The sequence below is a fragment of the Glandiceps talaboti genome, chromosome 23 (genome assembly GCF_964340395.1).
Source record: "Glandiceps talaboti chromosome 23, keGlaTala1.1, whole genome shotgun sequence".
NCBI lineage: Eukaryota > Metazoa > Hemichordata > Enteropneusta > Spengelidae > Glandiceps > Glandiceps talaboti.
Window position 1 is genome coordinate 5,700,453 of NC_135571.1, and position 16,879 is coordinate 5,717,331.

The 16,879-nt window shown below is 35.9% G+C and overlaps 1 protein-coding gene across 1 annotated transcript in view; it reads left to right on the plus strand.

The window, feature by feature from the left end:
- Nucleotides 1-16,548, plus strand: part of LOC144452666 (uncharacterized) — a 16,687-nt gene extending 139 nt beyond the window's left edge. Inside the window, exon 2 of the mRNA XM_078143810.1 lies at nucleotides 12,817-16,548. Within this exon, the coding sequence (XP_077999936.1) occupies nucleotides 12,845-15,484 (2,640 nt within the window). The 5' untranslated portion in view covers nucleotides 12,817-12,844 and the 3' untranslated portion in view covers nucleotides 15,485-16,548. The remainder of the gene's footprint in view (nucleotides 1-12,816) is intronic.
- The last annotated feature ends 331 nt before the right edge of the window (nucleotides 16,549-16,879 follow it).

The window sequence follows — 16,879 nt, forward strand, 5'->3', positions numbered from 1 at the left end:
GATTTTTCACCAATACTTCGATTATCGATTGATTAATATATTGGCCGTAAACTACCTGGTAAGGAAATAGATCAATTAGTCACAGTCGCTAATGACCTGGCTAATTAAGAATCAATGATATGTTGTTGCTGATGACGGCCCGTGTTGAGTGCTCACTACGTATGTCAGGTAGGTAAGCAAACTAACCGATATAGATTTTCCGTTTTCTTCATAAAGGTATTTTATCTGCACACACGACAAGTGTGTTTAGATTGACCCTAACAACCACATTCCAGAGTACCCTGATTGTAACTGCAGTTTTGTGTACGTTCTTCTTGACCTTTGCTTGTCGAAAGGTCAACCGTTACAATCGTCCCATAAAATTCACCAGAATATCAGTTTGCGTTCCATATCCATCCACCAACAAGAATTAGCACATAGCACTAATTATTAAACACACTTTGCGTACGGATATTTGTGCTGCGTATACAAGCAGTGTGCTGTGGATCTGTTTTCCATAGGCGCTGTTTCAACAATAATTTACCCTAATCAAACTGATAACAAATTGTCAAATATTTGTGTAAGACCGTTTATTATCTTAATAACTGTCAAACTGTCGTCTTCTGCCATAATCATATATAGATAAACTTGGCGAATTTCACCGTCTTCCAATGTTTATAGGACTTGAGCGGTGTTGGTTACCTGTGTCGTCTACATATACAGTTCCTTTTCGTATTGTTCTTTTTTCAATGACTGAACGAAAACCTAGAAACACAGTAGCTCTCCTTTGGCATGCAGTATCCTTCTCATTAAAACGCGAAAGTGTACATGGACTATAAATTAGACAAACTTAAGTTGGGATAGTGTATATTTCACAATGGACACGTCTGATTGAACCTGGACAGAGCTCGAAACACGAAATATTTTATCCAATTAACCATGTTAACTGAACTGCAGACAAAACAATTGTGTAAATATTATATCGTGACACAATTTTCCGACACCATTTTGCTAACAGCGGATTTCACAAACTTCTAGTATTTCATCAAACAAGTCTTGGATTTATACACGAGTGTTTTTTGGCGCAGACGACAAATTTTGCGCTAATATTTCAGCCCAGACGAAACATTGTGCACGAACATTTCCATGCAGTTTTCGCAGCACTGCGAGGATTTAGGAACAAACTTTTTGGACAATAATAAGAGTATCTTTCGACAGCATTCATTGAGGGTATAATTCGTCTAAAATCGACGCATTTATTTGTCATACCACTTCGTAAATGCCGAGTCGCCATATTGTATACGTACCTTAGGGCATTATCTAAAACCGACGGTGTATTTGTTATCATACCCCTTCCTAAAGTTCACCAAATTAAACATTGCTTGAGATGGACGTCTTTACATTTGTGTGTGGGGGGGGGGGAGGGGGTGGCCTTCAATAATCACGACTATAAAAAGCTGTCACAGTATTTCTCTAGTAGTGTAGTAAATCACGCTAATCTAAATGCCAAAATTGGAAGGGGTTATATAAGACTCAAAGGCTTAAAGAACCAAACAATGATCTCCAATGCCACCCTTTGTTATCCGAAATCCTCTCTGCAATAACTTAGTATACTACCAAAGAATGGGTGTTTATTCTACCGTACAGTTACCAACTAATTTAAAGTTTTGGCAAAGAGACATAAATCTATGGATGTTGATGACGTCATCTTTAAAGAATGGGTATAACTTTTCTGTTTGTTTTCTGTTCGAATTTCTCTTCTCCAATCGAATACAACCATTGACAACGAAAATACAAATACTGAATGAGTCCGTTCCTATTTTGATCATTACTATAAGTGCATGCGCAGTAGTAAGCGGCACCAGAAAACACCGTGACTTCAAACAATACAACAGTTATAGTCTTGTAGGGGTACATGTAATAGGATGAGAGTCATATTCTCACGGAATATGATGACGATGTCCGCAAAGAGTAGTGATATAACAGTTTTTAACGTTCAATAAGCCAACTTGAAAATCGTTTACATGGCTACGTATGTCAAAGTTATCAAGGGCTTTGTCAAAATTAAATGAACCACCTATGAACAATATAGTAGTTTCTTTTCATGTACATTTTGTATTAAATTTTATGCTTAGCAAGTTTATCCTTTAATTCAAATGACTTTCAACATGAACTTTATAACTTATATACGGAAGACCGCGATAAGTCCTTGACTAAATATAAATATGAAAATAATTGTTCACATTGTACATGTAACTCATAAATCTTAGCAATTCTACATCATTTTTGGGTCATTTCTAGGTGCAGAAAACATCAAAACAAAATATTATGTAAACAAGTACGTACAAATATATAAAAGAAAACTACTGTTACTAGGATGAGAAATAGCGCTTGCGCTTGCAAGACTACTACTTACTCCAAATACTTAAAGGGTACTCACCAATTATCAGTTGTTCCGATTTTCACAAGTGCTGTTATCTTTACAATTTCATGCCTTTTCTTCGCCCCTTAAAAACAATTAGTAATAGTTGATCAGGTCGTCTGCACAGTGAATAAAATTATATGCAATAAGGAATATTGGTTTGAATTTGTAATAGTTAATTGAGAATGGTTGTAGTGTATAGTTTGACTTCAATTTCAAATAAGGAATACTGGATACTATTTCATAACGTCGATACATTATTCTTTAACACGATCATCTCGCCAAAATAATTGTGATCAAATTGTCGCCGGGCAACTTCTTGACACATCTCAACTCTACTATGTGTTTGGCCTGACCCATAACAATGGTTATAAGCTTATTTAGTAGATCGATTCATTTCAGTTCACACTCTCTCTTCATGATTTATTTAACCCGGTCGGCAATCGCGAGTTCTTTCCCGCCAACACAGAGTACTTATTTAAAAATATTTATCCGACGGTAAATTTTTGACATATCTCCACTTTCTTTTGGACCAAAACCATAACATGATCAGTGCTGGTTCATTTCAGTTCACACTTCATGGCGTCCTTCATATTAATTTCATTCCCGCCCAAAATCATCACTTCAAAACATTTTGTTTGTCAGGAAAGTTTTTGACACATCTCAGCTTTATTCTGGACCTAAACGATGAAATTATTATTGTTCATTAATAGTTTATCAAAATAAGTTTTAAAAGTATAAATGAAAAGTGAAAACAAGTCGATATTGTAAGTGTTCAATGGCTCAGATCGTGCGTGGTCAACGAACTATTACTTTGGAACGCTAAATTTAATAAATTTGAAAATGGTTCCATCCGAAGTTTCAATTCGTCTAGCTAAGTACGGACAATATATTTTCTTTTCAAACTATGCAGAGTGTCTAATCCCATTACTCTTCCTGACCTTACCTTCGACCTGACGTAATACCTTGAATACAAATGTATATCTACCACTCCATTGTTAAAACGACCTTACACACATTGTAATTTCGTTGTCTGTTCTAAATTACATGTTGTTAACTAGATGTGTGTATCGATTGACAAGCTCTTTCATAACAAGTTAATAACCGAGAGATGTTCTTACAAAGTTACAGAAACATTAAACTCCAATAAAATAAAAAGAGTTTACTGCTTATAACATAACATTGACCAAATTCAGAAGGAAACATTTTGTTGAAACTTTTGATAGAAAATGTCCAAAGCATCTCTTGCTATTTAGTACTGTGTCAGTGAGGTTACCAATAGATCTTTGATTGGTTTGCCCTCACGCCACTATATACAAAAGTGGTCCGAGGTTTGCCATTCTAGGCCTGTCGGCAAAAGTGAACATTTGTTTCATAAACACATCGAATTTAGTGCATATAAACATAATGTAACGTTGACCAAATTCGTCGCATGGAAGTAACACTTTGTTTACGACGAAATGAAAATCAAAGCATCCCTTGCTATTTGGCTACTAGGTATATATGTCCGTAAGGTCTCCAGTTCCGGGTCACGTGGTTGACATCCTATCGGCAAAACTGTACCGTCTAATGTTTAGGAAAAAAATACCCATAATATTGACTAAATGATGTGAATGGAGGTAAACTTTTGTTTAAAATGAAATTAAAGCTTCAAGGTTATGTGTCAGCGAGGTCATGTGACCAGTTCTGATCGGTTGCGTCACGTACCGTTGAACATTATGGAGGAAACGCAAGTTGAACGAATTCACAGCACATAATAACCGGTCCGTCCGTCCGTCCGTCAGTCCATCATGATCAGTCAGTCAGTCAGTCAGTCAGTCAGTCAGTCCGCCTGTCCGTCCATACGTCAGTCAGTCAGTCAGTCAGTTATTTAGACAACTTGTGAATATTCATTTATACAGTTCAAACTATTTTCTTGCCTCTAAGGTATGCTTGTATAAATATTAAATAATTCACCAAAACAATGTAAAGAATGTAAAATATGTTAATGGTATAATTCTACTTCAAATATATTAACCTTTATGTGTCTAACACATGTGTTGATCCATTCATCTCATAGTCTGTCTACCAGCCAAACCATAGACCCTCCACCCACAGGTTCTATGGCCAAACAATCATTCATTCAAGACTTCATCGGTAGAAAAAAAGTGCTTCTTTGGGTGAGAAATGTGCTACTATTCTAACGTTATATGATTTATATCAAAATATTTCGACCCATCACAAATTTGAAGATGAAACATGCATTTCTTTCCAACTTCCATATAACCTAAGCTAGCTTATCCTAGACTTCCACATCGATCCCGGACTTCCATATAATAGAAACGTCCACGTGATCTATAATGGATTTCCATATACATACGTACACAAGTACATGGATACATAGATACATATACATAGATATATAGATACTTAAGTGCATACATAGATAGATAGATAGATAGATAGATAGATAGATAGATAGATAGATAGATAGATAGATAGATAGATAGATAGATAGATAGATACATACATACATACATACATACATACATACATACATACATTATATATACACATGTACATATATATACATACATACATGCATGCATACATACATACATACATACATAATACATACATACATATACATACATACATACATACATACATACATACATACATACATACATATATATCTGATGATCGCACGAAGCGTGAAACTCTGAGTAACGACTTATTACATCCTTATTCTTTTGAATTATAGTCTATTATGCTTTGATACTAATATTTGCATCGAACACTGTTCTCTCCAGCGAGACACTTACATTCATATATATATATATATATATATATATATAGTAAATAGTATCAAACTCGTAGAATAGAGTGCTCGATGCTTGGGTAAGCAGGGCGGGAATAATCAAAGTAAGTTGGTTGGAACTTGAGGTGCTAATGTTAACAACTTTAGAAGCACCTCAAGTTCCAACCAACTTACTTTGATTATATATATATAATATATTCCCACTGGCCTAGTTAGGTGAGTTCAGCTTGCTGTTTTCATTGTGTTTTACATTGTTGAGATGTTAAGCACAAAGTCTGCGATTTGTCTACAGACGTTGTATAAACACTGTACTGTGTACTGACTGTACGAATCGATGACAGAAACACAGTGTCTCAGCTATGTCTATGTTTAGTATTCTTTAGCAAACTTTTATTAAGATCAATTAGATAGGAGTCTATGGGTTTTTTAAAACTAGCGTCAGCTCTACACGCTCGCTTGGTTCTGGTTGTTAAACACACCAAATAGTGCAACTTATAGTTGAATTTCTAATTCCTTACCCGGTCACATATAACAATTAATTAATATTAAAATTCAAGGAAGTTTGATATCAGAAAATTTGTCAAGAGAATAAATTTTATAGAAAGCTTGCCATGGGACATATTTTAGTTGCTAAGCAACCTGTTCGTAGACTTTTCATTAGCAATGTCAATTGGTGGTTTATCGTGACATTTGACATTACAAACCCCAAGTCAAGTTGTTGTCGTTTTCGTGTAACTTAGCAACGGGAGTAACAAGTCAGCCATGTTTTTTTTTACATTTTGGTCAGCTACCCACTGTACTCTAAGCGTGTCACCACTCCATGTTAGAAAGGGTATATAGTACATAAAGCCGGGCTGGGATATTACAAAGAAGGAATTTTTTGCCTGTGTGGAATTCTTTCTGTTGACAAAAGGTGGGAGACTACTGACAGACACAAAATGTATCGTGTGAAAAACGCGAATACTTTTGTATTTACACTCGCAGTGAAACATGGTCAAAGAAAATAAATTAGTCTTGCCATGGTGGGATTTTCATAAACATGCACTGGACAATAGCTTAGGGTTCTCTTACAGTTGACATGAACCACTGTTCATTCGATTCTCCATTCAAACGTTGGGTCTGAATTCAGCTTACCAGTATATGCAACCAAGCATGCTGGAACGTTTATTTGCGTCAGTAAACTTGAAAACTCTCAGCAATTGTTGCATTTTCTGGTACTCTCCTATTCCACAAGGTTTGGGTTCACTCGTTAAACTCAATCTTTTAGCAGGAGGGTCATTGTCCCAATGACTTATTTGAAAAGCTTGCTAACTTTGTCTTAGAAATTTAAGTCTAACTGCTACGGTAAGAGTTGGTTGCCAGAAGTATGCCTAGTAACTGGGTTTAAAAACTAGGTCAACTTTAAAATGTCTAACTGTGCACCATTTTTTCTACACTCGCTCGTCGTTACAAAATGGTGTTAAGACACACAAACTCCTTGTCAAAAATGCTTAGCACTTGAGTGATTTATGCAACATGTTTCTCTAAGGTCTGTGTTCAAAATACAAAATATTAATACACGCCAACACTATCCTAGAAGAAATATAATATCGACATAATGGTAGAGAGATGGACGAGTATGCTCAAGAGATTTGTGAACCGAGACTTATCCAATATTTTGGTAACCACAAAATATTTCACAATATAAGATCATACCTGAATATATAGTGAGGACTAAACATTTCAGTTGCTAGGCATTATTCCACATAGTTGTTGAAATAATATGGGGATATTTCAATATGAAAAAAATGTACCCACCAAGAACCATAATATTTAAGATTGTGCACCTTTAACTAATCAACATGATGGTATATTGTATAAACATGTATTAAAACGGCCATATGGATGATAATTGGTCAGTTGTCTGGCATTTTGAATTGATAAAACAATTATTCTATCGTATCCATACTAAAAAACTAAAAGAGCATATCTATACGAAGTCCTTGTTTGTAACCTTATTAAGTTACAAAAGGTGAACAAAGTATAAAATTCTTGTTATTGTACGTACAAAAACAAACATTTCACACATATTTTAGTTTTTTGCAATGTATTGAATTACAAACACAGACTTGGTCTAAGGTTGTTTCACATTGTAGAAAAATATGGTAAAAGTTGTTTTATGGATTAAATATCCAAAATAAATACTCAAATTCTCATACTTATGGCTACACTATTCTGGTTGAATTTCAAGCCTCTGGAAGTCCCTGCAGAAATTTGCTCCCGTACATGTTTAGTAAGTTCAGAATGGCTAACCGGAATTTCGGTCTGATTGAACACTGGATATTTGTGTTGAATAGTGATAACACAGTCATTGATTACTATTTAAATAGTCAGTGTGGTAACCAATGTAAATAACGGTAGCTACACAGAATATTGTAAATGTTTACCACATGTAAGCCTTATTATGTCGTTCCCATGACAACTACATGAGAGTTATGTGTGGAGGGACGTCTAGGAAAGGGGAGGGTGTTCATATTCAAAGTAATCATATGCATGTCACAATAGTGGTAAAAAATTCGTCAGATATACTAAAGAAGGAGTCTATATATTTTAATATGTGTCTGGTAGTTAAGAATTCGCATGAAAGTTAATCCACAGTGCTACCATGATTTTGCATAGCAAAATTCAACTCGAAGAATCGAAAAAAAAAAATTCAACCGACAGCAATATTGATTTGTGTTCAGAGTGAGGTAGAATATATCATAATTATATCCTTGTGTGATACCAGTGTCTATATTTTGTTTTATGTAATTTGTAAATAACAAAAAGCCTTGTGCATGTGTGAGACGTAAAAAATACAGTACTACCCATTTGAAAATCTACAGTCAATTTTCGCTATGTCATGATACTAGAACCTTATTTGAATATGCAGGCGACGATTGTTCAATCGCTCGATTTAGAACTTATTTTAAAGCTGCAGTTAAATTACTTTTGCTATACATTACGCCCAAACATATAACTAGTTTACTCCTGGTGTTGTACACACACGATAACAATAGTACTGGGTGTGGAACCCTTGTCCTAATGTCAGCTGCTACACATACAAGTTCACCGGTTTGTTTGTACCTTCGCTAGGTCATACTAGAACCTTATTTGGGTATGCAGACGACGGTTGTTCAATAGCTCGATTTTCATTTTTATAAACCTGCAGTTAAACTACTTTTGTTATACAGTACCCCCAAACATATAACTAGTTGCCATCATGTGAGCAGCTCGAGGACAAGCTCGCTATAGTTGATTCTATATGTCAGTACGCACAGCATCAAGAATAAGTCATTGTATTATAACATAACTGTCCTCTAAATGTGATCAGATAGTTACAGTTATTGTATGCACTGCTAAACAAGTAAAGCCTGTGTTTGAATGTACATAGCCGTAAGCCAGGATAATACAACCTATAGCTAACAGCCTTGAACCTAATACCCAATACAAGAACATACCCTGTAAAACAAGACAGTATGGACTGCAGACAATAGAACTCAAAAGCTGTGGTCATAAAAAGGGGACACATTACAACAACATTCGCACAACCTTAGCTTTCAACTATACAAAACGTAACTATTAGTTGCAAAGAATGCTTTGTTGTACATGTATGTCTTTTAGTTTTGTAGCCTCCTTTGTAGACATCAGTTATGTCTATGTTAACAATTCACAGTGAATTCTCACAGCTTGGGAGGAGATATTGAAGTTTGCAATGTCGAAAAGGCTGACGACCCCTACCTAATCACGTAGCTTTGAAAAGACATGCGATATCAGTTATTTGCTTTCTCAAGTCCCCTTTCTATCTCCTAATCCCGTCATTTGTGCATAGCAAGTCTTATCATTCACCTTGGTAGTCATAATCTTGCAAATTTGCCCACTATATATATTTCAATATTCGTATACTTGAATCTAAGCTTCGCCGATTGGCTTTATGCATAGTGATACAAAACATTACATATCACCTTGTTTGTCTACCAAGAGATAACTTTTGGTGTTCAAGACTCACTAAAATGATACCAAATTTCAACTCCAGTGTCGATTGTATCGTCGGTTACCCTGACTTTTGTCAGTTACCATGACTGTGATGATACAAGTTTTAATTTGAGTATTTTTCTGGTTATTGCTTTTGCACAAATGATAAAAATAAGTATTTGAAACAGTCCATACAGATAAGTTAGTTACATAACTAAGCTTTAGAAAGAACTAATATTATTCTAACGTGTTTACCCACTTGAACAGTATGACAATGGAGAACTGTGATATTTTAACCTGCTTCGCGTCTGACGAATCGCGTGCTAAGAAAAATACGATATTGTCTCTGCCGTTGAATGGGGTTCTTTGATACTAAAGGTCGTTGTAACTATTGTCGATATGAGATGATGGAATGAAACAAAATACAATATGTCACATGAGATTTGATTTGTTGCAATTGCTTCTTCCCCTTTAAACATAATGAGCAAAGTCTTCAATATAAAGGAAGACGATTTTAGTATATCCGCACCGTTGATCATCACACGGAGGTGGGGTAAGGTTGCGTTGGGTATGTGTGGGGTGTACTCCCCTAATGTTCAGTCGGGGTGGGTGGGGGTGCGGCCCAAGTTCAAAACATCTACAATCCAAAAAAAACACCCATTTTTGGGAAAAATTTATGCTGCTAAAGCATGTACGTTTCTCATGTTATCAACACCATGATTATGAAATTTGCATATGAAAAGTCGACCCATATTAAGGATGTTTCGTTAAAAAGTTACCCATTCGAGCGCCGGACACATAGTATTACCCGTATATCTTTCTATGGTAGTACCCTTCCCTCCATCCCCACCCCACCCCGCCATCATATAGGTCTAAAGCAAAGATATTATTTTGTAATTTACTGAGAATGTCTCCAATGACTACCTGGACTTGGCAATGGCATGTCCAAATTTAAATTTAAAGGACACTCGTGTTCTTACTATAACACAAAACCTTCTCTGTAAACTTATAGTCTACAATATGTAACCCCTCCCCTCTCCGAAAAAGGGCAATTTTTTTTCTTACAGTGTTCGTGAACATCAAAGTAAATTACCTCTCATATTGCAGTTAAGAAAATACTAATCTAGTCAAATTAGAAAAAAAAAAATTGTCAAAATCAACCAAATATATTGATTCGTTAACATACGTTTGGTAGGGAAGGGATTGGGTCCAGAAATCGAAAAGACTGACAACGCACTGTTATTTTGATAAAATGACACAATAGAGTACACATTTTGCTACAAGAATTTAGTACAATGGACTGACTGTGTTGGTACACGTATGTATGTAACACTTTTAGTTCTTGAGTTAGGGAGTCAGAGTCAGGATTAGTGATGGAAACCTAATACATGAAGACCTCTAACGCAAACCCCAATATGTACGGTTTACCATAATCGGACACTGTTCTATATATATTTGTCCTAGATTTTCGTTGCTAAGGGTACGAGTTCGATAGCGTACCTGGTCTTTCCTCCAGTAATTTTATTGTTAAGGCGACAAAAGCTACCATAAGGCTTGTCGAAATATCGGAATGTTAAAATAGTTTAACTGATAGACATACTGGCAGTACGAAATTGCAAAAGTTTTTAATTTGTTGCATGTTCTACAAACACATGTATATATCTGAATTTGGTAATACAGATCAACAGGGGGAAATTTGCAAATTCGAAAAGTTTTTTGGGCAGCCATAACGTTGTTGTATCGTCCTCAATTATTCAAATGTGTAAATAGCAACAAGCACATCAGTTCTGTTTTCAACATCTCAACAAGCACAAAAATGTATGTGTATCCAACAAAACATGTCTGGATGTAAAACCAATACCTGACTTTCTTGTAATTGGCTGTCCAAATCCTTTGTACAGATATGTATACATGTGTTGGAACACAGCCCATAATATAACAACAGTGTATTATCCATACATCCCCTCTCGTTCTTTCCTTTGTTAATACTTCCAATGGCTTTTTGTAGTTAGAAGAAGAACACCTTTTTATGGAATCTTAAGTATTGCTTATTTGAAGACGAAGTCTGGAGGGGCTGTTTAGAAAATGGATGCCCTTTCTGAGCAACGAGGTGTTTGTACTATTCATGTCAAATAGATTAAATCAATTAGAGCTCTCAAAGTCTGACAAAAATACTCGGCTGACAAAATGTGTAGTACGTGTTGAAAATTCGTAAGTTAACTTTGTGAAGCTTTGTTCAGAACATTTTTGCTCGGTGAACTGATATCATATCAAACGCGACTGATAGTTTTCATACGCAAATCTTGTTAAGCAGTATTTTACAAATATTTTGAAGGAAATAGCTAATATTTCACAGTTGCCGAAGAGATAGAACGGAAATTTGAATATCCCAATCAACCATTGAGAAAGACTATTATAGTTTTATTTATAGGCGGCATGGTATGGGTGTTTTTACATCTCTCATTTTTTGTGACGAATTACAAAAAGAGAATACTGATAGCATGCACGCACATAAGAAGTGTTACATTTTATATCTCTGTGATCACAAATAAACAGTTCTCTGTGTGACTCTTCCTAGTTTCATCCGACAATAATGTTGTTTTGTTGTTTTATGTACAACAAAACACCTTGTGTGAGACATAAAAAACACCGCCTAAGTGAAATGCTATAGTCACTCTGGATTGGTAGTAACAATAAAAATATTCATTATAATTATGTAATTTACCAAAAGTTCATTAAACTTTGTCAAAATTATACGAGATTGTGTTATTTATGATGGATACGGTGTGTTATATGGCAAAGTCGAAAAAGTCTGAGTGTGCTGTAACTCTGCAGAAGAAATGCCACTGGTTTATTAATTGCTACAAGAAATTCATCATCATGATAGGTCGTTGCCATAGCTATAAGGAAGGTATAACTGCATTTGATATGACGACAGGAAACTATTTCACCAAACACCTGCCTTATCCGACAAGATTACGACCAATAAAATATTCAATTATTGACATATTTAAAGCTGTATATATAAATACCATTAGTAAACTGGTTTTAAAACTTGGTAGTTCATATCTTTTCGTCTTCTTGTAGTTTTCAATAAGGGCGGGAAAGGCCATTCAATTGATGTCGTCAGAATTGATAACAAACTTTTAACTATCTCAATATGCACTCTATTTATGATTACTTCTAGACATTAATTATTCTATAAAGCAACTCTTTCAAGTTGGGAGGTTTTACATGTGTATATATGACCAGGGCATGTATGCCTTTTTTGAAAATTTATTCCAACAATGTACGTTTACTCTCACCTCGAGGTTAGTCTTTGTGCGCATGCTTGTTAGATTCATCAACGCAAGCAGGATCACCGATCTAAATATATTTCAGCGTTCATTTATTGTTTAATGCAAAATAACTTTCACAATTAAATCATTTTGCATGTATAAATATATTAGAATAGCATAGAATAGAATAGAATAGAATAGAATAGAATAGAATAGAATAGAATAGAATAGAATAGAATAGAATAGAATAGAACAGAATAGAATAGAATAGAATAGAATTGAACAAAATGATTTTCTTCATACCTGTTTTACTTTATACATATACATATTTTATGTTCTTGCAGGCTTTGAGGAGTCGGTGTTCACTGGTACATGATGAACTCAAAATCCAAAATGTCTTCCATCGAAGAAATCAAAACTAGTTTGCGGGAATCTCTGACCTCTGATCTCGAGAAATCGGTCGATAAAGTCAATTTGAAAGCAGACGACATTTTGTCAAAAGCTGACGACTTGACAAACCCGAGATACTGGTATAACAGTCATTATCCACGGCAGTTGGTTCATGTAATGACAAGGTCGGCGGGTAATTATTCACTTGTACACAACCAGACTGAGAATTACGACAGATCAGCCTACACGGCAGACGAACAAGTAAGCTTATTGCAAAGTTATCGTCAGCTTGAAAATTTAGACAGAGAATTTCGAAAAGCTCACCAGCAGAAAGCCGGGCAACAGAAACACAAGAAGGGTAAACATGGTCGAAAGGGGAAGTTGGCATGGAAACGAAGAAAAACGTGGCCTTCTAGAGATTTTAATGATGGCCCCAAATATGTAACTGGTCATGCCATCACAATGAATGTGGTTAGTGTGAGCGAATCTGCGACTGAAAATTCTGATAACACAGCTCAGTCAACAGAGAGGCTTGGAATGAATGGAGAATTCCTGGACGGTGAAGAGGAACCATCTCATATTTCCATTGAAATGGAACAGTATAGGATATTGAAAAGTCAAGAACAAGACCAACATTTCGATAGTGAAGAAGTTCTTGAAGCTTACAACAGAAAACCAAGTGAAAAAGTAGATACATTGCCGAATATTCATAAGAGCTTTCTACCACGAGAACAACGCACTACCAAACAAAATGAAGAAGAGGAGACAGTGTTTCCTGTAATTCAAATAAATACACGGAAATCTGATGAATCTGTCGGCAAGGTGAAACCGCGAAAACGGGCGCATTTTTACCGTCCGGGACAGAGAGAAGAAACGGAGAAAGTCCAACTTCCAATGATAGACGATCTTGTACGCGTGCGTGAACTCCAGAAAACAGACCCGTCTGATTTGAGTACACCAGATCAGCGAAAGCGAGAGTATGTGGAAGGGTGGATTCATCGTTTGAATAAAGGAAATTCTGGTAAAACCAGAGCAAAGACAAAGAGATTCCAATCAGAATTGAAACGGAATTTCGATCCTGGAATATACAAAGCCAAACATGGGCAGAAAGAAGAACAAAAACAACAGAATGCTCACACAATGAAAGATAACGCACTTGTTGACTTGCCCGAGAAATATCCCGAACTTGCCCCAAATGAGAAACCTACCGCTGGTATGTACTTCCATACCCTACGACAAAAATCGGTATATAGTCTGAGCTTGAATCAGATGAACAATCAACTGAAGCGATACCGGCAAAAGGGTCAGGCTCTACCACGCAGTCTATCGTCTGGTAGTACCGCGAGTGATTTCAACGCAAAAATTTCAAAAGTGGAAAATAAAATCGATTCTATTGGAAATGAGATTGGAAAGTTGTACCAATCTACATCGTCGCTTCATAAAATTGTCAACAGAGAGGCTCCGAAGAGTAAAAGTGATGATATTTCAACTCAGGGGGATAAAAAAGAACTTGTTATCGAAGCAACACCTGTCAAAGTGTCTCCTACTAAGACGGACACTATTGAAGAAGTCAGAACAAATGGAGTCGCAGAGGACAACGAAGACGCTAGAGTTGACCCTGGGGAAGGTCCAGGAAACGTTCGAGCAGACGACAATGAAAATCAAAATGGCGTCGAAGACAAAGGCGACAAAAGTACAGATATATCTAAAGAGGGTATCGCAAACGAGGATAAGGAAAGTATTAAAACAGACGCTAAGTATGTGTATGCAAAGAATGGATTAGTTTCAAGAGAAAGCCCGGATAAAAGTAAACTATCAGTTGTAAATTTAGAAATGGCGAAGGACACACTTCCTGGTGGCAGCCAAAAAGATTTTGAAACACGCAGTAAGGGATCTGCTGTTTCTATAGCGACGACCAATAATAAAACTGAGGATGAAATTTGTGATGAGGAGGGTAGTGAACAGGCTGCTGAAAGGTTACTTGACAAAAATATACTTCAGCCAGGGTCACCCACAAAAGAACCGATGAAAAAATTCAATAAATTACGACCCTTTAATGAAAAAGAAGTGGAGTCTGAATACAATAGTAAAAAGAGGAGTAATGTGTCGAAGAAAACAGGAAAGGATGAAGAAATAACAGGAGAAGAGAAGGACAAGTGTGATGATGAGGCGGAGAAAAATGTACAACCTGTATCAAAGAACCATGATCAAATGGTTGAAAATAAAGATGACACAATTAACAAAAATGACGTCATTGACAAAGATGAATCTTTACAAGGCGGCAAAAGTGAAGAAGTTGACGACATTGCACCAAGTAATGACTCAAAACATGTGAATGATACAAGTGCGGATGACGGAGTTACGAACCAACAAAAAGTTGAAGAGTCAGTCAATGGTGAAAACGAGGCAGAAATTGGGAATGACATCACTTATGATGACGACCAAAACAACCTCCCAATAGAAAATAATGTCGAGAATGGTATTGAAGATAACAAAGAAAATGACAACACGGCTGACAACAAAGGAGAAAGTGACGTCATAAAAACTAACGACCAAAATAGGGACAATTCAATGAACGTAAATAGTGTCAAAAATGAATCGGACGGCCAAAGCACAAATTAAAATGAAGACTCAACGTCATTTCCGGTGAAACCAAATTGAACAAATAATTTTTAAAATATAGTATTATGAATACTGATAAGTCCGGACCAGGCAGTTCATAGTCTTTATATAGCGCCACCAAGTGGCAAAACATGAATATTACTTCTAGGTGGTCTAAGTACAAGGCAAATGTATAATTTTAAGAATAGATATCAAAATTGGTACATTCATGGTGTCTAACTTTTTGTCGGTGGACAAAATGTTAACTGTCTGAGAACTAGTTTTGCCAAGTTTAGAACAATTTTTGCAAATTTTCAAAGAATGTGTATTTTATGAAGTGTAAGCCCTGTCTATATGTTAAAGGTTCCATCATGAAGGTATCTCCATGGTTCCATCAAGCGTACTATCAAATATACACATATACCGCAACTTCGCGTCTTTGTTGTCTACTAAACAAATATGGTGGCGTTGATCCGACACCGGATGACCTATGATTATGGCATTTGACCTTGATGATGACGACACAGCTTCGTACTATTACGTCCTATCCATCCTTGACGTCAGACAAAATTTACTGCATTCTGAGTTCGATTTCTTACTGAAGTAAAAGGGAACAGTATTATACAGAAACTTGAAATAAATTAATTCATCAATTCTTTCTTTCCAATTATCAATCCGTATCATTAAAGTTTCCAACTTTATCATATTTACAAACTTATAGTTAGGTATTTCCATTGCATATGTTATAAACGTGGCAATTATATGACGTCACAAATTAGCATATATTCAAATTCAGATTCGAGTACCTTATTTACGCATTAGAGATACTATTACGGACATCGCGAGTCGAAAAGCTTCACTTAGATAAAATATCAAATGAAATCGTTATTGTACATGGGTAGAGGGATGGGCTTAGTGTTTAAGGTGTAGATTATTACAGCGCCATCAACGACTGGATTTTACCGTCAGCGGGGGAGGTGCACTACACGGGCATTTCAATTTCAATTTGTTAACAGATTTAGTTGTATGAATCATCTAAAAATCATGATACAAAAAATATTTTTTGACAATTAAGAATAAAATCAGTTATATCATATAACAAATTATGTATTCATTATCATATGTCTGTCTGTCTGTCTGTCTGTCTGCCTGCCAGCCTGCCTGTCTGTATGTCTGCCTGCCTGCCTGTCTGTCTGTCTGTCTGTCTGTCTGACTGTATGTCGATCGATCAATTTAATGATTGGCTTTTTTGAGAGTGTTATGAATACATTTGAAGTGTACATGTACAAAATACAGTTACACGACATGTTTACAATACTTATACATATTGTAATCTATCAAGTTCAAGGGTTTATTTACAATTACACAACATAATTGTAAATGGTCGTGGCGTCATCTATATTAACCTAAAACTCC